Source organism: Hippoglossus stenolepis, chromosome 21 (genome assembly GCF_022539355.2).
Source record: "Hippoglossus stenolepis isolate QCI-W04-F060 chromosome 21, HSTE1.2, whole genome shotgun sequence".
In the NCBI taxonomy this organism is placed as follows: Eukaryota; Metazoa; Chordata; class Actinopteri; order Pleuronectiformes; family Pleuronectidae; genus Hippoglossus; species Hippoglossus stenolepis.
The window spans coordinates 5,886,256-5,912,670 of record NC_061503.1 but is presented as its reverse complement, the minus strand read 5'-3'; the positions used below and the strand labels follow the sequence as shown (position 1 = coordinate 5,912,670).

At 41.7% G+C, this 26,415-nt stretch overlaps 1 protein-coding gene across 2 annotated transcripts; it reads left to right on the top strand.

Moving 5' to 3' along the window:
- The first annotated feature begins 282 nt into the window (after positions 1-282).
- LOC118100124 (arf-GAP with dual PH domain-containing protein 1) lies at positions 283-24,695 on the top strand. Of its 2 annotated transcripts, XM_035144872.2 has the most exons (12): positions 283-598; positions 10,074-10,201; positions 13,081-13,172; positions 14,453-14,485; positions 15,408-15,490; positions 18,707-18,819; positions 18,933-19,079; positions 21,034-21,117; positions 21,852-21,914; positions 22,061-22,132; positions 22,210-22,438; positions 23,232-24,695. In XM_035144872.2, exons 1-12 carry the CDS (start codon positions 508-510, stop codon positions 23,258-23,260), a joined length of 1,164 nt encoding a protein of 387 aa, XP_035000763.1. In that variant the 5' UTR covers positions 283-507; the 3' UTR covers positions 23,261-24,695. The 2 variants fall into 2 exon arrangements, with proteins under 2 accessions (XP_035000763.1, XP_035000764.1); XM_035144873.2 differs by lacking the exon at positions 14,453-14,485.
- Positions 24,696-26,415: the final 1,720 nt, after the last annotated feature.

Here is a 26,415-nt window from a genome sequence, read left to right as displayed (position 1 = left end):
TGAGTTCTTGACTTGTCACTGACAAGTTGTCAGTGAGTTAAGTGCGTTTTATACCGCTAGATGTCACCCTTTCACATCAGACTGAACGGAGGGGAGAGACGACAGACAGACAGGGAGGAGGTGATGGGAACATATAGACTTTATTATTATGCAGGCAGCGAGACTGGGTAATAGAGACATCACACACACACACACACACACACACACACACACACACACACACACACACACACACACACACACACACAGAGAGAAGAGAGAGAGAGAGAGAGAGAGAGAGAGAGAGAGAGAAGAGAGAGAGAGAGAGAGAGAGAAGAGAGAGAGAGAGAGAGAGAGAGAGAGTGTAGGTCTCTCTCATTTCTCCAGGTCAGGTTGGAGGCGGCAGGTGGTCGGACCAGTGTGTGTCTCAGTGTGTGTGTGTCTGTGTGTGTGTGGATGTTCAGCGGATGTTCTTGCGCAGGCTCCTTCCCTGCACCGCGGTGGTGAGGCTGCTCGGGTAGACTCGGGATGGCGCAGGAACCGGAGGGAGACAACCGGCTCCTGCAGGACGTGCTGGACAGACCGGGGAACGGGACGTGCGCCGACTGCGGCAACCCAGGTATTCATCCCGCAGCTCATCCAGCTCATCGGTGCATCCAGTGGCTCTGTGATGCACAGATGCGATGCACGCTGCTGTGCACAGGGAGGTGGGGAGGTGAGCCGGGAGGGTGTCAGGGGCAATTCGGTCCAGATGTGGGACACATGTGTACCTGAAGACAGCTGTTTGTTCTGCCGGTAGAGCGAGGCCCGGCTAGATGAGAGCGGACTCTGGACTGAGCCATAAACACACGAGACACTCCTATATGGATGTCATGGTGTGTGAGGGTGCACAAAGACGTGCGTGTGTGTTGTGTGTCTGTGTGTGTGTGTGTCTGTGTGTGTGTTTCTGTGGAAGGGGGTGTTAAGGTTAGGCAAGGGATTATACCAATGAATGTCCTCAATAAGGTGGAAGTACAAAAATGTGTGTGTGTGTGTGTGTGTGTGTGTGTGTGTGTGTGTGTGTGTGTGTGTGTGTGTGTGTGTGTGTGTGTGTGTGTGGGGTGGTCGGTTATTATCATGTTCTACAATGTCAGCAACCACCACACAGTTGCTCAGTAATTATTTGGGTGCTTATTTATTCATTTATTTACTTATTTATGTTTGTTGGGTGTACGTGTTCATTTACAGATGTGATATACATTCGCTGAGCATAGGGCACCTGGGTTATTTTTTATCCCCTCAGAGACACCTAAACCATATTTGTCTACATTCCTTTATCTCTCCAATTCCTCCTTTTTTTTTTTTTTAAATCCCCTCTCTTTCCCCTTCCCTTCCTTTCCCCTGGCCGAAATGGCAATAAACCAGTTGGTGGCCATCGATGCTCCGGTGTGGGCCGCACGCCCAGTGCTTGGAGGCGAACCCGGCCCCAGGACGCCTGTTCCTTGGCCCTGGTTACTGCTCCACTGAGAACTGGCTGTAGCGAAGCAGCTTTTGGAGCCAGCAGCGCTTTCCACAAAAATTAGATAGCTTTGTCTGAGCCGTGGACGCTCGAAGAGGGATTTCATCACGACAGCAGGGTGTTTTCATGATGAGAAATAAACTGGGAACGGTCTCCCGGTGTGGTTGGTTCTGTATGTGTGTGTGTTGATTGTAGCATTGTAGATTGAAATTTGCATGGTGCCTTTTGCTTCTCTGTATCACCAACTTACATGAAGCAGTTGAAGCCTTTAGCCAGTCTAAAGCTTTTACATACACTGGAAATGTCTGGTCCATCCCGTTTTTTCCAGACTGAAATATCTCACCAACGATTGGATGGATTGGTATGAAAATAGGTTCAAGTTTATGGATGTATAATTTTTTTAAAGGCCATACCACCCAGCCTTACTGGCAACTACACCACTTACACCCATGTAGTTATTACAGAAGGTGGGACGGATGTTGTGTGTTATACAGCTGTGAAAAGAACATCTGGGAGATTATATGACAGTTCTGACGTTCAGTAGCTGAGCCGTCAGACAAGCAGGTATTCGCACGGTGACTGATTCCGATCACGACTATATAGTGAAGAGCCTTTAGTGGAATCCATCAAACTGCTTTCCTCCATATTTGCATTCTTGCTCACTGGGCTAATTTCACCCTAAACCAAACCATCACTGTCATCCGCTACAATAAACCAGGAATTCCCATGCTCACGATTCGCATCTCATAATGGTCAAGACATGAATTATTGATGCTGGTGTGGTGGCTCGAATCTCCGATGGGGATGGGATCTTATCTCGCCGGCTTTTTGGGGAAAAACATCACAGTTTGATTACGGCTCAGAACACCACAAATCATCCCAATGCAGCAAAATGAACAGACGAGAGTGAGAGAAAAGGAGAAGACTGAGTCCACTGATAGATAATGGCGTCCTTTTTTTAATGGTTGCATTTTTTTTAAATAACATGTGTTTATTGAGTTAGTGTTATACCAAAATACATGCAAATTATTGCTTGTGAAAATATCTCACTGTGTATTAAGGTCTCACTAACGAAAGGTTTGGAGCCACTTTTGTCTTTTTCACAAAACAAACGCCAAAATAACGTCAACAAAAGCTAAATCAATCTCAGGGAAAGTTCGTTTCAGCTCATCATTATTTCATGATTGTATTTATGCAGAAAAAAAAAATCTACATAAATACAGGAATCGTGACAACAGCTGTGTGATCGTTCATACTGACATTTTAAAGTCTTCCTGACTTTGCAGCCTCACAGCTGGTTACTCTGCGGAGTGGATAGCTCATTACACCACTGTTCAGTCTCCTGCTGCTCTCTGTAGTCACCGCTACTGTGTTTTTATACAGCTGAATTCACCAAAAACAGTTGTTTTACAAATAAATATAATTGCCACGTATGAAAGATATCCACATAAATATATTTAACCCTCACTCTTCTGGCTCACATCGCTGTTTTATAAAAACTCAGTGTTCCTTGTATGCGCTAAAACAGCGAGCAAGTGTTTTAAAATGTATGCGCTCTGCAGACAGTTGTTTTTGGGCAAGAAAAACAGTTTTAGTCTAGATGGAGGCCTGACAAGGTTAAATATTTACTGGTTTAAAGGAGACATATCATGCTTATATTCCAGTTGATAATTTTATTTTGTGTTATTACTTGAAAAGGTTTACATTCTCAAATGGTCAGAGAACACATTCCTTTCCTACTGTCCACTGCTGCAGCTCCTCTTTTCAGCCTCTGTCTGAAACACTTGGATTGAGCTCCTGTCTCTTTAAGAAAATATTCTCTAAATAGCCCAGTCTGCTCTGATTGGCCAGCTGGCCCACTGTGTTGTGATTGGTCAGCCACTTCCAGAGCATGTAGGAAATTCCCCCACTCTTGCATTATGCAAATGTGGGGCTTCGAGTCACGTGACATCACAATGATGCAGAATTATTGGTGAAACTAGTGATGAGGCGTTCCAGGGGCGGGGTTATGGGCTTTTGAACTTTGGAGACTTTTTACATACACAAAAAACTAACATGATACGTCTCACAGCAGTAATGAACATTCTAGAAAACCCTATTATAGGTTTGCTTTTGCTAACAAGATAACATTATCGGGGCAAAACCAAAAACTACTGAACCAACCCTTAGTGGAAGGGTGGGATATGGCCCAAGGAAGAACTCATTAAACTGGAGTGGATTCGATTGAAGGGGTGGATTCAAGGTTCAAGTCTTTGACATTGCGACAATTTCAAATTACCAAAATATTTTTTCAACAATTTTGTTAATTTCACAAGAAATGATGCAGAGATCATACATGCGGTAGGTAAGGATCATAAAACTCAACTGAGACACATTAGGATATTTGCAGACAATCACAACGGCAGGAAACCAGAGAAAGACAGTGAGGAAAATACAAGGCAAATAATTTAAAACACGATATTAACAAATAGTCAAAGACTGAAAAACAAGTCTACAGACTAAATGCAGAAATGTATTATAAAATAAACCAAAAGTTCACTGAAGTCTTCTCTTCAAGTCCTTGGCCCCGGAGAAGAATCAAGACAATTCCAGTTCTAGAAGCAGTGGATTGCCGATGACCTCCAGTGTGGCCGCTGCATCACATGAAATCCCCTTATTGACCGTGAATGTGCAGGTAAAGACAGAATATCTCATCAGCAGCAGTGACCCGGCTGTCCTCCCTCACCCCTGTTTTATCTTCCCAAGATACAACATCCATTAAGCAGACAGGGAGCCTGCTGGAATTAGTCTGAAAACACACACAATGTGGCAACACTGCTTGTGCACTTTTTTATGCTTAGTCATTCCCTCTCTGCCCTTCCCTTACCTTTGCTCTTTGTGGGTTTTTCCCTCCCATCTTCTCTCCGTGCTCCGATGAGGCAGCTGAGAGGCTGAGCTGGGGGCTTATACGGCAGGTTTCCCTGTAGCTCAGCAGCACTGCGGCTCTGCCCTTCGCTAAGGAAACACACAAACGAGTAATTCCCTCCGGAGAGAAGCCTCAGCAGTCCTCAGAGCGGCGAGGAAGGTGTTTGTCGAACAGCAGAAAACAGCGGTAACTCTGATGAGATAGGAGGAGAGTCAGGATATTACGGTCGTGAGGATATTCATTTTTTTTTTTTTTACTGTTTCTTTTTTCTAAGTTCAAGAGAACTGTTGAAAATAACCAATATTTCACATTTCACATTGTAACTTCATCTTATTCCCACTGAAACAGTGTCTGCAAGGGTCATGGTGCTATTCATCGATTGTATATAAAGACGGGCGATGTGTCTCCACTTCCACCCATGAACCAGAAATGAAGCCAAATGATTCCAGATAAGAACGCTTGCCATCTTGCACATTTGGACCCAGAGTCTTTGCAGTATCGATCTGGGGGTGGAGCCACGGTTAATGACGTCCCATTGATGACGAGCTCGACCAATTATGAGTCAGTCGCAGCTGTTCATCATCTTGTCTAGGCCGATTTTCATCGCATCAAATAACAAATTTAAACCAAACGTACTGAAAAATGTATAAATGTATCACTTGAACATGCATTACTGTGGTAAGAAAATTTGTTTTGACATCTTAAACTTTTTAGTATGGTCCATGTCTCATCTGCTAACATGGAGGAGCTGGAACTAATAATCTCCGTTTATAACCTATGCTGCAGCCGCTTTGGCTTCACTTTTGGGGAGCAATCATGTCGTCCATCTTTACAGTCTTTATGCAACAGGCGTGTTCCCATTTCTTACAGCATTTTGGGAGTTTATATATATTTATTGGCCCCAAAAATCCCCATCGGTTGGCTCCACATTATACAGCTTTACAAGAAAAGGCTTTTCCTGTTTTAGGCTCGAATAGAATATGAGCCGGAAGAAGGGTTCTGAACAAATCCCTCCTTAACTGATGCAAGAATCATAAATTAAATTCTAGCTGAGGGAGAAGGACGGGGTGTTGGAGGAAGGTTTGTAAACAGTATTGGCACCAAGGTCTTGACGGGATGTTAATCGTCAGCCGGTAGCCAAGCAGCTCATGGACGAGCCAGTGATGATGAAGCATTAGTGATGCAGCTGATTATGTTAGGTTTGCTAATGCAATGCTCCACTCAACGGTACCACAATCTCGCCGGGGAAAAAAATGTAAGTGTGTGTGTCTTTGCTATTATACATTCAAAGACATACTGTGAGAAGCGTCTAGATGAAAGATAAAATCTCAAAACACAACGTTAACATTTTTATAAGGGATCACCTGGAAACATCTGAGGGCTACAGAGCTGACTCTGTGGTCGGAAGATGTCTGAATATATTAATACTTTGAAAGCATGAACAATATGACAGATAAAATCCTCATACTTTGATTTATGTGGACTATTTATCCATGATCTGAATTTTGACTATTTGGTATCTCGTGGACATTATACGAAAGCGCATATTTGAATGCGATCAATATTCTGGGCTTTGAGATTCTGGTGGGTGTTTTTTTCATGATGATGTATTTGTTTCAGCGATGCAGTGAGGAAGAGTCATGCAAATAAATGGAAATAAAAAGCCCCGGGAATTTTTTATATTTCATAAAAATCATATCAATTCTGAGTTCAAGCTTTTGTTAAATGCAAGCTCAGTCATATCTGCAGGAGGTTACGCTGTACAAGTGAAACTGTGCTTGTTGCCTGAGGGGTTTATCTGAGACATGAGAGGGTCACGACTTCAGCTCGACACGCTGTTTAGGCCATTAACCTCCACCATGACACAGCCACTGGCAGACTGACGTGTGTTGGTCCAGACATACAAGGGAACTCACGCAGATGCAGAAAAACTGACTGCAAAGTGCTCATGGGCGCCCGGGCACAGGGGCTGCTATTGTATAAATACCCCGTCGTTCATTTATCCTGCCTCTGCCCGGCAGGATGGCCACAGGCACTTCTTTCTTCAACCTTGAGCGGCTGAATCAACAGCTCCGTTGTCTGTCCACCCCAACAAGCCCTGTAACTTCACTTTTTCCTCAACAATTCTTTAGGGATGGAAGCTCTTTAGCAAACAGCATATGTTCTGTGGAAAGAAAAAAAAACAAAAAAACAGTCACACTACATCAGGAGTTCTCCACCTCCTGTTCGCTACGACTGTGCATCTGTTGTTCACAGTGATCCTGTGGAGGAACATCTACTATGTACAGTACATTTAGAGGAGGAAGACCTGTGTGTTTATGTGTGCACATCTGTGTGTGTGTGTGTGTGTGTGTGTGTGTGTGTGTGTGTGTGTGTGTGTGTGTGTGTGTGTGTGTGTGTGGTTAGTCAGTCATGCAGCCACTGTAATCTCCATGAGTGCTGTCTTCGTCTCAGTAAGGCCTGACTCAGACGGCGATGACCTCACCGCTGAATGGCTGGTTGTGCTTTATGGTGACAGCAAGTGTGTGCGTTTCCCCTCCATCACGTCATCTGTGTGCGTCTTTGTTGGTGGTGAAGATGAGATATAAATCACCATCTCCAGTGCTTTTTGTGTGATCAAAAATGTCACAGGCAAGTTAAACGTGCAATGCAGTATTGGGCCCGTGTTGAAGGAAAGAAAAATCAGACCATCGAGGTTGAATTTTAAGAATAGAGTCATAAAGTTGTAATTTTACAAAAATAAAAATGTGAAGTCATAATATTCGAGCAAAAAAAGTCATGGTTTTGCAAGAGTTAAGTGGGAATATTACAAGAGTAAATTTGTAACTGAGAACAAAACAAACATGAAATAATAATTTATTACGAGAATAGAGAAAATAGCATTTTTTTCAACAATATAAAGTCGCCCACTACCAAACATTTCCTCCACAAGAGGCAATTTCCTTCCAGGCCTTGTGGTTCTTTCTTCAGAACAGACAGTTCTCAAGATGTTCTTATAATAATGTGCTGATGTGCCAAAAAAAAAGTATTTTATTATTTGTGAGACCTATACTAGAGTATAATTTAACAAGATGCTCTACATTCTTCATTTGTATGCAGGCAACAGGCTGATCTTATAATATTCCTCTTGTAAAAGGACACTTAGCCTAAAATATTTACTCTATTCTCATTATACGACTTTTTCCTTGTGAGAGTACGACTTTTTTCTCATAAGATCGTTTTTTTACCTGAAATATTGACTTCATTCTCGAAGATTTCTGAATTTCTTTCTCCTCTACTTGGTCCTAATGCTCCGTGGTACAAAAGACAAATCAAAGGGAGATTATTGTCGATGCCACATTACACCCTTGGCGATCTTGTGAGCTCACATCATCTCTCTACATCATAGAAGAACCAACGCACACTTCCCTCACCCCTCTCCCCCCCTGCTTATCCCTATTCAGGCTCTGTGGCACCTCATGTCTCCAGCTTCAGGAGGACGTAAATGCAAGAATAGTATGGTTTCCCTTTTCTACCCTTCTCTCTACTGTAGCTCTTATATGACTCCCTTGGGTGTGACACACTCAGTGTATGTGTTTGTGTGTGTGTGTGTCTGTGGTGCAGCACGCTGAGGGTCTCCTAGTCTGAGAAATGGCAGCAGCAGAGAGATTATGAGATGGAGGGAGAATGTGGCGGCTTCTGAGTGTTGCCTGAACATGGTTCTCTTAGCGGCTCGTCGCGCTTGTGAATTTACGAGGCTCATTTGAGGAGCATTTTAATCCTCAACAGTAAAACGTGGCACTCGGCACATGTGACCACATTAAAGGGAGTCATAATTGAAAATGTCCACAGTGTCGGTCTCTCGTGAAATGGCATGGTTCTACAACAAAAGAAAACTAAAGAAGAATTTTGGCAGAAGCGATTGTTCAAGACGGACGAAGGAAAATGTATTAGCAATAGTTCTGATAAGCAATTAGCAATTTATTTAGCATCAAGGCTAAGAGTCTACAAGAATGCGAGCAGCTGTGATGCTGTAAGTAAAGAATTTAGGGCATTGGGATAAAAAAATGTCATTGTTTTCTGATATTTTATAGGAGATAATTTACTTAATCCAAAATGTATTATTTATTTGAATACATAATGGCTCAATTACTCAAAAATCATGAATCCCAACCCAGCATTACCAATATTATAAACAAGAAAATATTTTATATTTATTTACTTCATCAGGTGGTATATGTAAAGTTGATGAATCTAATAATTATTTCTTCGGTTAACTGTTAATTTTTTCAGTCTATTCTTCATTAATCATAAATTTCCCAGAGGGCAAAGCCCATTGAGGCCCCCAAAGTTTACACTTTGAAGTAATGTTCAAATGAAAGCACAGGGAAATATGAATATATTTATAGTAACTGGAACAACTTTATGTTTCCACAGTTTGACTGAAAAAAAAAAAAAAATTATTAAAGAAATTGACAATATATTTAATATCAATCGATGAATCATTTATTTTCATTTTGACCAGGAGTTAATGTCATTTACTCTCACTAACTTTTACTCTAACAACGTGGTTATACCAAGCTTTTTAGTTTTCAGTAAAAGCTGTGCCTTGTGTGTCACTCTCTATATCTCTCTCTCTCTCTCTCTCTCTCTCTCTCTCTCTCTCTCTCTCTCTCTCACACTCTCTCACGACACGCCGTCTCTCTCTCTCTCTCTCTCCGACACGCTGCGTCTCTGACTTTGACGACTTCATTTGCATGGGCAGAATCAAAGTCTTGGTGTGAAGCGGTGACTCAGACGTACCTTCGCTGAACACCCGCTGATGCTGCCTCTGTGTCACTCTGCAGAGAGTCCCCCTCACCCCACCCCCCACCCTGCACATTCACTCTGACTGCTGATGAGCCCGTTGGTTTTTATACAGCTGAACTCAACATGTGTATTTAGTCACATGATCAAATTGGCAATAAGCAGATTGTTGTCTTTAAATCAGGTTGTTCCATACACTTGTGTGTGTGTGTGTGTGTGTGTGTGTGTGTTCATCTGTTGTGTGCTTCTGCTCTGAACATTTAAAAGCATAAATGGATATGTGTTTGTCCCTGAACTGCATTTGGGTGTGTGTATACCACAACATTTGTGTGCGTTTACATCTACATACAAATGTGAGTGTCAGCATGTACATTTGGCTCTCTTTTTTCATTAGTGTGTGTGCGTGTATCCGTGTGTGTGTTTGCCAGGACATTTGTGTGCATTTACATACAAATGTGAGTCTAAGCATTTCGATTTGCCTCTTTTGTGTGTGTGTGTGTGAGTGTGTGTGTATGTGTGATGATTTTATCACCGTGTATTTAGGAGTTTGCTGATGTAACTAACCTAATAACTATTTCGGCTGACTTCTGATCAGATCTCTGGCAGTCTGTTTCCTGTCAGTAAGATAAAACAGGACTTCCCCAAAATCCTATTTGCTGCCCTGCTCTCCTTTATGAGCAGTGACACACTCGACCAGAGTCCCTTGTAACATTTGCTTCATTTGCTTTGCTCCTATTACCTAACAGAGCCAGCATCAGCACTTCCAGTATTTATAGCCTGAACCTTGAGCTGCTGTTCTCAATGTTGCGGCGCCTTTATGACAAGACTTTTATCGCTCCTGTGTTTCTTTCTATCACCCCCCTGTACGTTTTCACCCAATTTCATACCCCCCCCTCTCTCCCGCAGAGCCGGACTGGGCGTCGCTGACGTTGGGCGTGTTTGTTTGCCAGGCCTGCTCGCTCCTTCACCGAAGCATCCCCCACATCACCCGGGTAAAGTCTGTCCAGGACACGTGGGAGGCCAGCGAGGTGGAGGTAGGGCAGCACCTCCCAAAAGCACGTTTTTTTGCCCTGTAAGAAGTAAACCTCAAGAACGCCTTGAAGAAATTTCTTCAAATTTGGTACCAATGTTTTCTTGTACTTAAGGATGAGCTGATGTTCAAAAGGTCAAGATCACTGTGACCTCACAAAACATGTTTTTGGTCTTGTGAACGCAACATCTCACGAACACCTTCAAATTTGGTACAACTTGGAGTCAAAGATGACCCAGTGGTCAAATGTCCAAGTTCACAGCTCACGGTGGTCACTTCACTCCTCAATGTCAGGTCTAATTCACCAAACTCTCTTAACTGCACAAACATGTTGCCAACTGAAATATTTTAACCTGATGAATCAAACCTCATGAGATTCCATCATATGTATATTCAGCGACCCAACAATTCTTCATAAGGCATATACAAATACATGTACAATTTCAATATCTACATCCTAATAATATTCCTATTGTAATCTATAAACACTTATTTGAATTGTTTATTTTCTTTTTAATTCATTGCAGTAACATAAAATCAAAACACATTCAGATGATTGATTCAAATTCTCAAGTGTCAAACAAGATTGATACCACTCTCATATCTGCATGGTATCGTCTATATCGATCGACCCGGGCCGAGAGTTTCTTATATCACAAGAGTCGATTGTTCTCCACACAAAAGTGATACTATTTATAAGTGGTGCAGGTCCAGACCTCCTTTTGGCTCATCTCTATTAACAGCTATCTGCATATGAATGCTGACAAATTAAAAAGCTGATAGCAGATGCATTTCAGTCAATCTGTTCCACTTCTTTCACTCTCCACATGGACTGTTAACCTGCGACGTGATTGGTCAAACTGGAAATGGAAACCAGAAGTCTTCTGATCTATTGCTGAACCATTTTTACACTGGTAACTACAGAGTCTACAAACTAAATCATTAGAATTGCTGTTTCTATGGAAACTACCCAGTCAGATATCAATATGAAGACATGAATACTGTGAGGCATGTTGATGAAATTTAACCATTTTATAAACCTGAAGCAGCTGCTGCTTATTTTTCTGCTCTGTGCTACTAACTGTAGGTTACCACAGCAACACAGCATCGTGGTTTTATGTGACTTAACACCAAATCAAATATCAATTAACTAATAGAGGTTTTGATTGGCTGTGATACCGGCGCCTCATGACATCTTAAGTTCTGGTGATCTTTACCCGACCCTGACCTCTGACCTCTCTTTGAGAACGAGAGTGTTTCCTCACAGCGATCAATAAAGTATAATTCCATTCGTGAGACTGTTCTTTTGGGTGTAAAAAGAAGCTGAGCTGTTCTGTCCCCTGCAAACAGTCAGAAATATGTCAGCGAGAAATATTGACTTCTGTGCACAATTGTAAACACAGAAATGCATATTTTGTCGTCGGTGAGGTGAAGCTGATTAAAATATTTGGCTCTGCAGGGGAAAGTGTGAAATTGTCCTTTGAATATATCATGTCAGCACTTAAACACCACACGAGGGACAAAAAAGACTTTTGGGGAGGTGATGCTGATGTGAGTCATGAGGAAAACCAGGGGGTTGGATTTGTGGGAGGACAATTATTGGGATGTGATGGTGGATTTAACTTAAGAAGAGAGTGGGAAGGTGTATGAAGGAAAATGCTAAAATAATACTATGCACTGTAAAAGAAGCACTTTAGAACTTGAAAACACGAGTTGTGACTTGAAGAGGTGAATGAATGAAGTTCATCCAACTCATTAAGTTAAGGTTATTTTAAGAATATACTTCCAAATGACAAAAGCAACATTAGCCATGAGGAACGTACTGTATTTTTTGATTTAAGTGATGTAATGTTTTTAAGTTGAGAGAAATATTTTGCAGAGTTTTAGTGTTCTGTAAAAACACAAAAGGAAGCCAGAGAATTAGATGAGTGGATGAACAGATTTGATTTGTATCGGGAGACGGTTGATTTCGAGATGCCAGTTTATTGTTGAGACTTTTGGAGCTGTTGAAGTCCCAATCCAATAAAACATCCCCGATCTAATGAGCCACTTTTGTCAAACAGTCACAATAGTATTCACTTGATTAGCCAAACCTAGCTAATATACCGTATATGACTGTCATGTCTTTAAGACTTTACCACAAATGCCCCACAGGGTCTCCCTTCACGATGACTCAGTAATGACGTCAATGATTTTCTGCACATATTTCTAATCCCCTCTCCTATCAAAAGGCTCTGGTGTTTGATGATTGCGAGTCGTGTCCTTTGAACAATTTTGAGAACATCAGATAAGCATTTCATTTTCATAGCTTAAGTGAGTGTTACAGGTAGATGATCTTCAACATGAGGTGAAGGAGAACAATGGGATAGAGCAGCTTGGAGAAGTTAAAACTCTACAACATGATTGAAGCTGAAGTGAAGTGAAGTAAGCGCAACTAAATAATTCCTAATAATAAAATGAGAATATTTAGAGGCAGTCAGAATTTCATAATTACATTTTCTAACATGTAATGTGGAGATGTTTTTTGAGGACGTTAGGTGAGGACTATGAGTGAAAAATATATTTTATACATATACATTTAGAGCCACTCCTGACTGGGTGTAATAATACAAACTCCAGTGACATACACATGCATGATGGCGCTGGACAAAAGGCCACACTCCAAGCCTCAATACGGCAGTGTACAAATCAATGTCTGATGTCATGGTGCCATTTTTTTCAAAATAAAATACCTCAACAGTGGCTGGTTGAATCTGCCAGTATATAATAATGATCTGGTTCCCGTTGACCCACGACATGTGAAATTCTTCAAGTGTTGGAAACTAGTGTATTTTCTTTTCTCTGTTCCGATTACCAGGTTGTGTTGTCCTGTCTTCTTTTCAGTTAATGGCTGCTGTGGGAAACAATGCAGCCAAGGCCAAATATGAGCAGAAGGTTCCTGCTTTCTACTACAGACCAACACACACTGACTGCAAGTGAGTGCTCTTTCTTGTGTCACGGTCGAAACGCAAACACTGGTGGTGCAACCTTGTATGTGCAACCACAGTCCTTCAATGATTTTGATGAGGCAATTCATGTCTGTAGCCTTAAAAGAGAATATCCTTGCAAATGGAATTAGTTCCTACTTGAGGCTATCAGATCACAGTTTTTAACTGAGTCAGCCTGTTTTACTACTAGTGTGTTGGAGTACAGAATCGTAAAGAAGATATTGCTCAGATAAATTCAGTTACAAATCTATTATATGACAATATCCTCTTTACAACTTCCCCCTGTTTCCCCATGTTTACTGAATATTTTTGTTTCGTAGCTGAACTGTTTTGAACCATCATGGTACAAGCATCACTCAAATGTCACTTTGTGTGTCAATGTATAATATAACCTTCATTGACCAAAATATCAGAGGTGACTTGCGAGTTCGCTCATATTTGGATAACTAAAAGATTGGGAGTGATCCCTGCAGCAAAACAATGATTTGGCCCCAGAGCTTTCACAAGTTCTTATCCGGATCCACAAAACAGACTTGGGCCGTTGTTCTTTGGCAAAACGGGCTAATACTGGCGCAGATCCGCTTCCTTCCCCAGATCTGGCCCAGCTCCAGGCTTGATGTATTTTATCTCTGGTCTGGAGCTGGTCCAGGACTGGATCCGTCCAAGAATTGGCCCACAAGCAGCATTCAGCACCAATATGAATTTTATAGATATTCAATATTGGTGCGGAATACATTTTAAGAATTCCAAGCTTCTACACATATACGTGAATATCAAATGCCCTGTTTTCTGAAGCCACTAATATTCAAAATTTATGAGTTACTATACATGTGTCCTTTTTGGTTGCTATTGCTAACAGGAGAGGCTGCATGGGTGCCTTTTTTTTTAGCCATGACATTTTGATATGTATCATGTATGTCATGTGTGCGATGTATACATCAACATGTATGAAAGGCACAAGTGTACACACTAAACTGAATGGCTGAAAAAAATGGAGTCTCTGCCAATGTACTAATACAACATTATTCACAGCAGCAGTTTTGACATGAAGTAGAAGGGAAACACGGGGGTTAGTTATCCCTTTAATACTCTTCTACCTAAATGAATTATTACTATCACCCGTGTTTACCTATTTAATGTCAAAATGGCTGCTACGGAAAAGTCCATTATCTCATCGATTCAGTGTAAATGTTTTGTTAAAATAACAACAATTAAGTTCCATACGTCTTGACTATCTATTGGTTCTTAATGATTTTATTTCTCTGCAGCGCAACAAACTACAAATACGGTTCATGCGTAAGGTAACACAATATTCACACTACCCTGTGGACTATTTCATGCTTTATCTACTCTCTAGCACAGAACATTCTTTGACATTGTTTCACAACAGTAAAATACTTTTTAGTGTGCTGCAAACAAAACAAAATACTTTTTTTCTGGTAGCCACAAAATGGGCCGTCTTAGTTTCTCTGTATTGATACCATAATAATTTTGAACGCCCATCTGCCAACAGATAAAAGAGTAGTCTCTGTCTGTGCCTGCGTCTAAGCCATGGTGGTGTTCGCACACCCCACTCCCCCGAGAACCAGGGAGTTTAGCGTTTAAGACCCAGTGTCACTTTAAGGTGCCATTCAAACAGATGCTAAGAGGAAAACATTTGACACTCTTGATGCAGACAGAACAGCCGATTCATTTCTAAGAGGTGCCAATAAAAGAGGAGTGTGTGGAGAGACAGAGAGAGAGAGAAAGGACGAAAGCAGCGCGGAGCCTGAAGGGGAGACTGAAAGGTTGGAAGAGGCAGCGAAGTGGCGATGGTGAGAGAGACTGTTGGCATGGTGATGTGCTGACTGCTGCCATTTGTTTCTCCGCACTCTGAAGAGGACGAGGCTCTAAAAATGAGATCGCTTCCTCTGTATGCAGCTTTGGAAACTGCAGGGAAGCGAAGGCGCTGATCACAATTTGACACTGAAGCCTTTGTGCTGCAGCGCGATACAAATCTGTGAGTTCTAAAAGGCCCTTTTCTAATATTATGTGTAATTAGGGTGAGGTAACAAACCTAAAGCAACACCAGGGGCAATGATCTGCTTGCTGGCCTGTTCTTATGTTCTATCAAGTGCTTTGTCCAACTTACTAAGGAATTGTTTGTGAGTGTGTGCGGATTGGGGCAGTCGGTGGGTGTGTGATTGAAATGAAACCTAACTGTGTGTGTTATCATTTCTTCAGGCTGTTGAGAGAGCAGTGGATCCGAGCCAAGTACGAACGGAATGAGTTTGAGTTCATCGAGAAACAGGAGCCTTATTCTGCAGGTTGGTTTCTATTATGCTTGTGAAGCCCCTCATCAGTTATACTGTTTCCCCAACACTAACCCGTGCACCCTCCAAGCAGATAATGTCCCAAAACTGTGTTGTGATTCATCTTACTCCTGTGTGCCACAGAACCTCGTTCTCATTTAGAATCAAAACTGTGAAATTTGACCTCAGTCCTTGTGTCCTTGAGTTGTTCCCACACATTGTCCTAGTGCAACAAATATACTATTCCACATACTCAAACAAGCTGCATCAAATAACACACACATACAGTAGGTATCAGTTCCCTAAATATGCTTGACATCTTTCATCAAGATCGATAAATTATTTTCCTGGGAAATCTCACAATGTTAAAGAAAGTATGAAAACATTTATGGATCCTCCCTTTTGTCAGGATCTTTAGATTTTGCCTGAAGGTCTAGCATCAAAAAGTTGCAAATGAATATCTCAATGGGTGTTTACAATAACGCAAGGATCCAGGATGGGCTCTGTCGTGGCCCCTGTCCCATTTTTCCACCAAGTTTAGTTGAAATCTGACTATTTTTTGCATAATGTTGCCAAAAAAACATCCAAACAAACAAACACGGGGGAAAACACAAGCATCTCGGTGGAGGTAACAATGAGCTAAGTAATTCAACTCACGCTTATACGATGCTAAAACACTCTGAGAGATGGTGGTTATTCTCTGTGGGTTCGTTTCCACGACTCCTGACTCCAGTCACTACTGGAGTGACACCGCTCACCGGTCATAATCTTCAGGATTCAGACAATTCACGTGCCTCGTTTTTTTGCTCCTCCTTATTCACTGCTGCAGATTACCTCTGTCTTTTTTGTCCTCTGCGCTCATGTCGTGTGTGTGTGTGTGTGTGTGTGTGTGTGTGTGTGTGTGTGTGTGTGTGTGTGTGTGTGTGTGTTTCTGACATGAAACATTCACCTATAGTGGCATTACCTCATCGATCAATAGCCCTGCTTGTCCCCACCCCTCGCCTCCTTCCCTCACAGTCTTTTCCTTCCTCCTATCCCCTTGCATACTCAATCAATGTTAACTGTGGCCACTGTGGAGGCCAGGTTACTGCCAATAGTCAGTCTCAGCCACCCACACACACACACACACAGCACACACACACACACACACACACACACACACACACACACACACACACACACAGACACAGACACACACACACACACAAACACAAACAGTACCCAGATGCCATGCACATCACAATGAGTGATGTAGAGAGTATAAATGTACAAACATAAATGACACAATGACTCACATCATTACACTCTGCATGTGTGTGTGTGTGTGTGTGTCCACTGTAACAATAAACTGGTGAGGTCACCACAAGCCAATCAGCATACTCCATCTTCAATATCATGTGAAATGTATACTGGAAGATACAGATACACACATTGCTGAACCCAACACACACACACGTTTGTAGTTCTATCTTATTGAGGACACTCATTAACATGATTCCCTAGCCCCTTGCCCAACATTAACCATCCAAACTAAATGCCTAACCCTAACCTAAACCTAATTCTAACCCTTACCCTAAAACCAAGTCTTAACCCTCAAACAGCCCATTGAAAAAGTGAGGACCTGTCAAAACGTCCTCACTTTCCAAAAATGTCCTCTCTCTGTAGGGTCTATGCTTAAAAAATATACAAGTACAGGAACACACACACAAACACGCGCATTTCCATTTTCTTTCGGTGACAATTACAGTGTCACTGCTTAAATATGCTTTTATGCTTTTTAAACGCAAACCTACACACAACCACTTATGAGAGAATGGACGAAAATGATTGTATAAAAGTCATCAATGGATGTTTCGGGTAATTGGGCTCTGCCGCCGGCCTCCACAGGGACATGTCGGTCCAAGGAGCTTTCAAGGTTCTGCTCATCGAGGGGTGAACAACATGACAACAGAACGAGCACTTTGACTGAATTTGAGAAGTGCTTGTACGTGCATGTTTGTATTCTTTCTTCTGCATCGTGCTTGTCAGGGCGATCACATCTGCTATGAAGATTCTGTTGTTTCCCATTGCAGCTTGTGATGTGACACCGGGAATAGCAACAAAGTAACGCCATCTTAACTTGGTGTTATTTGAACACTAATAATAGATATTACACTGTATGAACGGGTAAATTATAGGAATGTACTATAGGATCTTGGTGGTCAAATGTCAAAGGTCAAATCACATTTCTTGCCTTGTGAATGTTATATCTGAAGAACGCCTCAGGGGAAGTACTTCAAATTAAGTACAAATGTTTATTTGGACTCATGAGCTGATTAGAATTTGATGGTCAAAGGTCAAGATTGCTGTGACTTTGCAAAACACGTTTTGCTCAAAAAACACCTTGAGGGAATTTCTTCATATTTGGTGCAAATGTTCACTTGGACTCAGATGAACTGATTATATTTTGTATAAATGTGGTTTCCCGAGGTGATTGTTGGACCTTGGTGAAGGTATGTCCCATTCTAGCTTAGTGTGTAACTTGGGTGAACAGACCCTCTAACAATAAATCTAAATAATATCCTGTCCAAATCTCCCCTCTGCCTTCTGTTACACTCCTCTACATGAGCATTCAGGCCACATTAGCCCTCTTTGTCCCATATTCTCCATATCCAGTGCAGGAATTACAGTTTATTCAACAATTAAAGCGCACATCACACAAGACTCAGCATCGAACTAACGGCTTGAATGTAGATGAGTCCCTTCTCTGGGTGAACCACCTGATCGCTGATGTGCATCGAGCTACAGAAATAGGTCTAGATTAGAAAGAATACACTTCACAGCGAGACAGAAATAGAGGAGAAAAAGAGAAGAGACGGCGGCAGAGTGTTTTACATTGCAGGCTATAAATGGTGCAGCATATCATTAACATGGAAACGGATGTTCTTTGGTACGGAGACAATGGAAATCTCTTTGGATGTGCTGCGTCGTGCTGCACTCCCTGCTCCCTGCGCTTCCCCCTCTCGTCCGTCTGTTTCTTGGATGTTGTGCCGCGTTCCCTCACTCACACACACTGTCCCCATTTTCCTCCCATCACTTTTAAATTAGATCTGAAATGATCTTTAATTTCAGGGCAACAGAGGAATAATCTCACACCAAGCACACCAAACGCCTCCTATGTCTTTTATCTCTCGTCTCGTTTCGATACCATCTTCTCAACCCTCTTTCCCTCCCCCCCTTTTCTCTGCTCAGGGTACCGAGAGGGGTTTCTATGGAAACGAGGAAGAGACAACGGTCAGTTTCTCAGCCGAAAGTTCATCCTGTCAGAGAGGGAGGGAGCGCTGAAGTACTTCAACAAGCAGGATGTGAGAGCAATGACACAGCCGATTTTAAGTTTGGTGTTTTTACAGTGGCAGGATTTCACTTTGGCGCTTTATACGATTAACTGTTTTGTCGTTCACGGTTCGCCTCTGTCCAGGCCAGGGATCCCAAGGCGGTGATGAAAATCGAGACGCTCAACGCCACCTTTCAGCCGGCCAAGATCGGCAACCCCTGCGGCCTGCAGATCACCTACCTGAAAGACAACAGCACAAGGAACATCTTTGTCTACCACAGTGACGCTAAGGTACACTCTCACACTGTTATTTACACACACACACACACACACGACACACTCACTTACAGTGGCAATATGTACAGGTCTTTGAACACACTAATACATGGCGCTAATACAGGGATAGTAGTATAATATGTATGCTGTCTGCTTTGCTAAACACTCTTAGTCTTAGAAAACCGCCTTTAATAATTCATCTCCCTTTTGGCTTTTTCCAACTAAGAATCACTGGCTTCATTAGCTACAGCGCAGTCCAAAGATATTTTAACAGTAGTGATGTGTCGCCTGCGAACAATCTGATGCTTTCCAAAGGATCTTTGGTAAGAAAGAGGGAACTGAGTAGTATGAGCTGCTTGAGCTGCCCTCAAGCCAAACTGCTTCCTCTCACGCAAACTCTGAGAAGATTTCTGCCCCCTCGTTGATGTGGCATCACCTTGTGAAATGTTTACAATCAACATACTTGACATTAGGTCCAATACAGGCTATTCAGTGCTGTTAAACCAAACATGCAAGAATAAATCAGTGGGATGTTGAAGTTTAATCTTAGTCCTATTGTGTCATTATCTGCATAGTCAGACTGGCCATGAAGACCAGTGGGAGGAATTTCCCCATATATCTGCATGTTTGACTGAGTTGCTGTGCTACGACTTAAAAATACTATCACGGTTACACCACCAGGTCATTTATGTACATTAAGTACCACCAGATGACTTAATCCTTTCCAGGAACCTTCCTGAAATATAAAAATCAGTTCCTTTCTGGGGAATTTAAGAATGAGAATGTAAAAAAACTCATTAACCCTCATTCTCTATGCTAACCCTTCTTAATACTCCTCTTGTGAACTAGTGTGTGTGTGTGTGTGTGTGTGTGTGTGTGTGTGTGTGTGTGTGTGTGTGTGTGTGTGTGTGTGTGTGTGTGTGTGGCCTATGTCTCTCACTGAGGGTTTTATAGCGCCAAGTACACAAATCATTGCCTCACATTACGTTTAAATGTCTGGGATTTAGTGTGTGACTAAATTAGAGAGGGAGAAAGAGACAGAGGTGGAGGAAGGGGGTTCATGACGATGTCGTGGTGGGGTGGGGGGGGATAGTTAATCAAAAAAGATATGAAAGAGAAGACAGATATTAATGTACAGGAGAGTGAGAGGAAGTGCTGCGCCCTCTGCTGGTCAAAGGCTGCGGTAGAGACGAGTTCACCGGGTTCATCCAGTGTCACCGTCACTCCCTCTCTTTCTTTCTGTTATCGACAGGGCTGCAGCATCCACACACACACACACACACACACACACACACACACACACACACACACACACACACACACACACACACACACACACACACACACACACACACACACACACACACACACACACACACACACACACACAGAAAAGATACCTGCATCAGAGGAAAAAAATAAATAAATCACAATTATGTATATAATTTCATTCACTCAACCTTTATTTTACCCGGGAATGAAACTAATAAACAGTTACATTTAATAAATACCCCCCCAAAATGGAGGTAATCCAGTCATTTCAACCCACATTAAAAGACGTGAGAGGCCAGTAAGGGCTTTATAGATACTGCCCGTCTCAAAAAACATCTTTTTAAACTGGCATATTCAGTCTGATTGTTTTCCATTTGGCCAAACTACATAATGTCTTATTTACTGTTCATTTTATTGATCTTTTTGACACATTGTAATTTAGATTGTTCTGTTTTATCTCTGCCTTGTAAGGTGACCTTGAGTGCGGTGAAAGGCGCCTATATATTAAATGTGTTATTATTATTATTATTATTATTAATTAAAGATTGAAACAGTATTACCATGATTTACCATGTAACCGGTTCCCGTTTCCTCCCTATACTCACAGCCCAAAACACATGTGAATGGGATAGAATGTGATTGTGAATGACGGCAGGACATGTTGCCACTGAGGGTGTTTTATCTATTTATTTTACAGGAGATGGTCGACTGGTTCAATGCCATCAGAGCAGCCAGGTTCCACTACCTGCAGGTGGCTTTTCCTGGAGCAAGCGACGAGGAGGTGAGGCTGAACGTGTTCGTCATGAACCACACGCGGCCGAGGAGCTCGTAGTTAGGATAGAAATTGTCAAAGACGTCTGATTGTTAGTGAATCATAATTACACCAGTTATACAATATACTGTTGCTTTGTATGGTTTGTGTGCTGGACTTTGTGAGCAGAGCTTTTTATAAACAGTCTTTGGTTCAGAGTGAAAAGAAAACTTTGCCTTCATCCTACCTGGTTTATCTGCAATGAAGATTTGTTCATCAATGTTTTTCATAAACATATTATTTTTTCATACATTACACGTGCATGCCATTTCAGACCTAGTTAAGCAATCGACACAATCTTCAGACCGACGGAAATAAAAGCGTTGTAATTCAGCTCGATATAAAGCATGGCAGCAACAAAACGAACATTGTGCGAACATTGTGTATTGTAACATTGTGTTTAAATTGATCTGGCAGTACTGATATTATTGCTGTAGGACGTACAAGAAGACAAGTTAAGACTGGCTGTTAAGCCCCATCTCCACTGACTGCAAGGCACTGTTTGCCTGTTTATTCAATTTCTATCAACAGTGAACGTATCACACGACACTGCACTTTCTTTAGCCATTAACAATACACATTCCAAGTGTGAAGCTGATAAGATGACCTGTTCTTGAGTTACGCGTCCCACATACAGACAGACATTTCTGGAATCAGTAATAGTTTTATGTTCTTATTTCAAGTGATTCTCTCTTGTCTTCCAGCTGGTTCCCAAACTGACCAGAAACTTCATGAGGGAAGGTTTTATGGAGAAAACAGGCCCAAAGGTTTGTGCTCTAGTTATTCTCACTGGATCATTTCTGGAAAATGAAATAAGGATTAATTTCACAAATCACGTTACATTGACCCAAATCTGACCAAAGTGTCCCACCACTTCCACTAATGAACTGACTCCCTTCGTTTTTCACCACAGCACACAGAGGGCTTCAAGAAGAGGTGGTTCACTATGGACGACAGGAGACTCATGTATTTTAAAGACCCTCTGGTAAGAAGAGACCTCGCTTTTGTCTTTGTCCGGACTCAGCGTTCACAGGTCTCACCTTGCGTTCCCTCCTCTCCCAGGATGCTTATGCCCGTGGCGAGGTGTTCATCGGCAGTAAAGAGAACAGCTACACCGTCATGGCCGGCTTGCCCCCGACCACGCAGGGCTACCACTGGAACCACGGCATCACCATCGTCACGCCAGACAGGAAGTTCCTCTTTGCCTGCGAGACAGAGGCCGAGCAGCGGGATTGGATAGGGGCCTTTCAGAGGGTCATCAATCGACCAATGAGGCCACAGGAATATGCAGGTGCAGAGAAAGGACAGTGTTTGTTGGCTGTGTGCAACAGCAACAATTTGATCTGACCAAACATTTCTTATAATTCAAATTAAAAAAGAAACGATTTTATATTATGCAGTTCTTTTTCTGAACTTGAAGCATTGAACAAATAAACAACTAAGGTTTTTTTTTCCTATCTTTATTCAAGAGCACAGTCTTTCAGTTCCAGAGCAGGACTTATTGATTTTACGTTCAGATTTTTAAATTTATAATAAGAGTGATTGAAAGTACCACCCGTATGGGACTACACATCACTACCCTTTGGTTGTGGAATTCTGACAGACTTGTTGCAAGAGCAGAGGAGAAATCCCAGAGTGGGAACAGGAAATCAATAAGTCCGGCTCTAAAACCGAAAAACCCCTCTCTTGAATATGGTAGGGGAAAAAAAAACAACCCATAAACAACTGGAGATTTTAAAAACAAGGAATAACTGGACCTTCTTTAACTAAATTTATTTATATATTTTTTTATTTTGTTGTTGCCGAAATGCCCACTACAATGCTTGTAGAGAAGGGACTTTGTGTGGAATGAGCTGTCTTCTGGTGGTTTAAAAATTCTCTCACGCTGTTCAGTTATTCTACACCAGCTCCATGTGGTTTGGTGACTGAGCTGCTCCTCATCATGTGAAGCCTCCGTCTGCTTCTATTCCTCTAACGCTTAATATTGTCTCTTAATATGTAATATGCCTAATTATCCTTATTGCTGCTCACCCTCTATTACCTTCATTACAAAATTTGCTCATTTCGTTTCTCTATCTCTGCAGTGGAGGCCCATTTCAAACACAAGCCTTGAAACCTGCGGGGAAGCCACAACTCCAAAAAGATCCCAAATCGAGTCTCGGTCAGATCAGAGACGACCCTGGCGTGTGGCCACAGACCATGACGGGACAAGGTGGGGTGGGGGACGTGTGGGCATTTTGAGATGTGGGCCGAGATGAGAAAAGCTGATGAAGAAAAAGAAAATAAGGAGAAAACCGGCACTCCAGTCTATGTGTAGGAAACTCAAACTCTGAAAAGGGACTCGTGGCCCCTCATGGGGTGAAACGCTGGTGGTCTGAGGCCAAAGGGTCGGTGATGTCATCCCTATCGCGCCTGCTGACCTTGTGCTATTACCATGCCAACCATCGCCCCCCATCCTCAGCCGCGTTGGCCATCCAATCCCCTTCAACAACCTCCTTCCCCCTGGATTTCGTCTCGTGAATGGTGCATTCTACCTGTAATCTAATGTAATTATGTAATCTAGAGTCATTTCACTGGTTGCTTAACCGAGACAGTGTATTGTTAATTTATTGAATGTACAGTTTTGATGACAGTGGCTTACCGTGTGTGTGGAATCGTGACGTTTTCGTTGAGGACGCTGTGTGGTGGAACCTCTGGCACTGACACCCTGATAAACCTGAATCTACAAAGTGCTGTTAACAACAAATATGCATAAAAACACACACAAACTCAGTGATCACCGTCGCTGTTAATGTAGCTGGAGGCGGCTCATCTGCTTCCAGACAGGGTTCTTTAAAAACCTCAATCCGACAGCTGTTCTCTTTTTTATTTGTACTGTTGAACATACTGAGTCATCGTAGACCGTGATTGCTGCTTTAAAGGATTGTAATGTGATAGGATTGTAATTTATATAACACGTCTACAACTGTTGTATTTACTTTTTTGCATCTTGTTTTAAAGGACACATTGTTGTGTTGATCCATAGATCAGTGCTGGTTTGGTATGATCCAAAAACATCAATACAGAGGAGTCTGAAATCAAGTTGCAGGTGTCTGATTTGTGTTCAAACCAATGTTAAAGAGAGGAAAAGTTTCATTTAATAAAATGTCCCTCTTCCTTTTTCATTGCAGCCATTTTGAGGTGAAATAGTAGGTAAACACAGGCGTCATTAATCACATTCACTAAGATTTAGTATCCAGAGCAGCACCTTCAATATGTGTTATTAAAACTCATCATAAGACTGACATAACGTCATCTTATGCAATTGTTATCACTAAGGTGTTAGCTAACAGTTGCCTAAACAGCTGACACTGCCTGGTGAATATTGTGTGTCTGATATTCACTTTTGTTTTGGCTCTGTTTTGGTCTCTGCCAACTCCTGAAGAAAGGTTCTCTTCTATTCATGTACTATTTCTGGTCAAAATGGTTGCTGTGGAAAAGGTATGTTTGGCTCTGCGGTTAAGGGGCAGGCTGTGGTTATTAAAAGTGTTATTAAAACTAAAAATGAATTTCAGAACAATGGGTTATATTTGATAATTTCTTGATTCACTATTTATTAGTTCTTAATGACTTCACATCTACTCATCTGCAGCACAAGAAACTCAACATAACATGGACATTATCTCCTCATATGATTGTTATGGCTAAGGTGTTAGCTAATAGTTGTCTATTGACAAGGGGCAAAGTTAACCTTCACTTTGACATATAGTCACCAGGTGATGGAAACATGAATGACATTCATTTTCATTTAGCTCTGTTTTGGGCTCCTGAGGAAAGGGTCTGTTCTACAGAGCCCTGATGTGATTAGTAGCTTACTATTTCAGGTGAAAATGGCTGCTTGGTTCTTAGTGACTTTAATTATCTGCAGTGCAACAAAGTCAACATAGAACCAATATAACATCACCTCATACAGTTGTTATGGCTAAGGTGTTAGCTAACATTTGCCTAACCAAATCATAAAGGGCAACGTTAGCCTTCACTTAGAGTCATGTTTCTGGCCACCTGGTGGATATATGTCTGACATTCACTTTCATTTTCTTTTACCCTTCCCAAAACTTAAAGCCACCCTAACCCCTCAACCTCTAACCCTAAGCCCCTCACCTTTATGTGCAATGAACAAAAAATTGCTTAAATAAAACAAAGACATAAATGTTACAGCTTTTTTGCTGATGTCCTTGTTGAGAATCTGACCATTTTCTCAAGAATGTTTTCTAGGTTGAAGGTGAAGGATTTATTTGATTTGCAGTAAATCCTCTCAACCACTAGATGGTGACATATAACTACTGCTGATTCTCCAAAGACCGTTAGGAGCTTAGACTGAACATAAAAATGTCCCGATGAAGCAAGTTAGGCGTTTTTAGTTTTTGGGCTCACATGGGACAAGATGAGAACAACCTGTCAAGTAAAACAGTTTAAATGAAGCAGAGTATCATCACAAAATGGGAGTCCAATCAGTCCAATTGATTCCATTTCCATTCCAGGCTCACAATCCAGACAAATGCAAACCTATCAAGAATTAAATCAACAGCAACACAGAGTTTACACATCAAACTCTGTATTTACATATATATTGTTTTTGCTATGTATGTATATATCAGGCTCAAATACCTACCATGTACTACTTCTACTACTACCACTACTACTATGTACTATGCTGTAGTTCTTTGATTTGCAAAGTGGGCACAATATCTATTAATTAATTAACAATGAGCTTAATCTTATAGAGAGACTGAAAACATGGTGGAAAACACTAACCTGTTTTCAGTTTCTGTTTATTTACTGATTAAACAAACAGGATATATGTTAACTAGAGAGCCTGAGGCATTGGTAAAGAAAAACTGTATCATGAACTTAAATAACTGCTCTATGCACATAACTGCACTGTTTAAGGAGTCTGAAAGTGATGATAGTAGTTGTTATGGCCTTTCAGAGTCACCAGATTTCAACCCAAATATGTACTTTTCTTCCCATTAACACAATAAATGCACTAAATGAGGTAAACATTTTTGGAGGTGCAGGGTTATGGAGGAAAATCTTTCTACAACACTTGGATGTGTTGTGCTGTATTCTCTTAAATGACTCTTTGCAGACGGTCATTACAGAGGATGCAGTGCTCCAATATTTTCCTGTTGGTAAAGGTCGAAGGCTGCTCACCTGTTCCATATTCCAGAAGGTGGCGCTCATCAGTCACTGTAAGCAGACCAAAGACTGTAGAGTCTCACAGTAGGA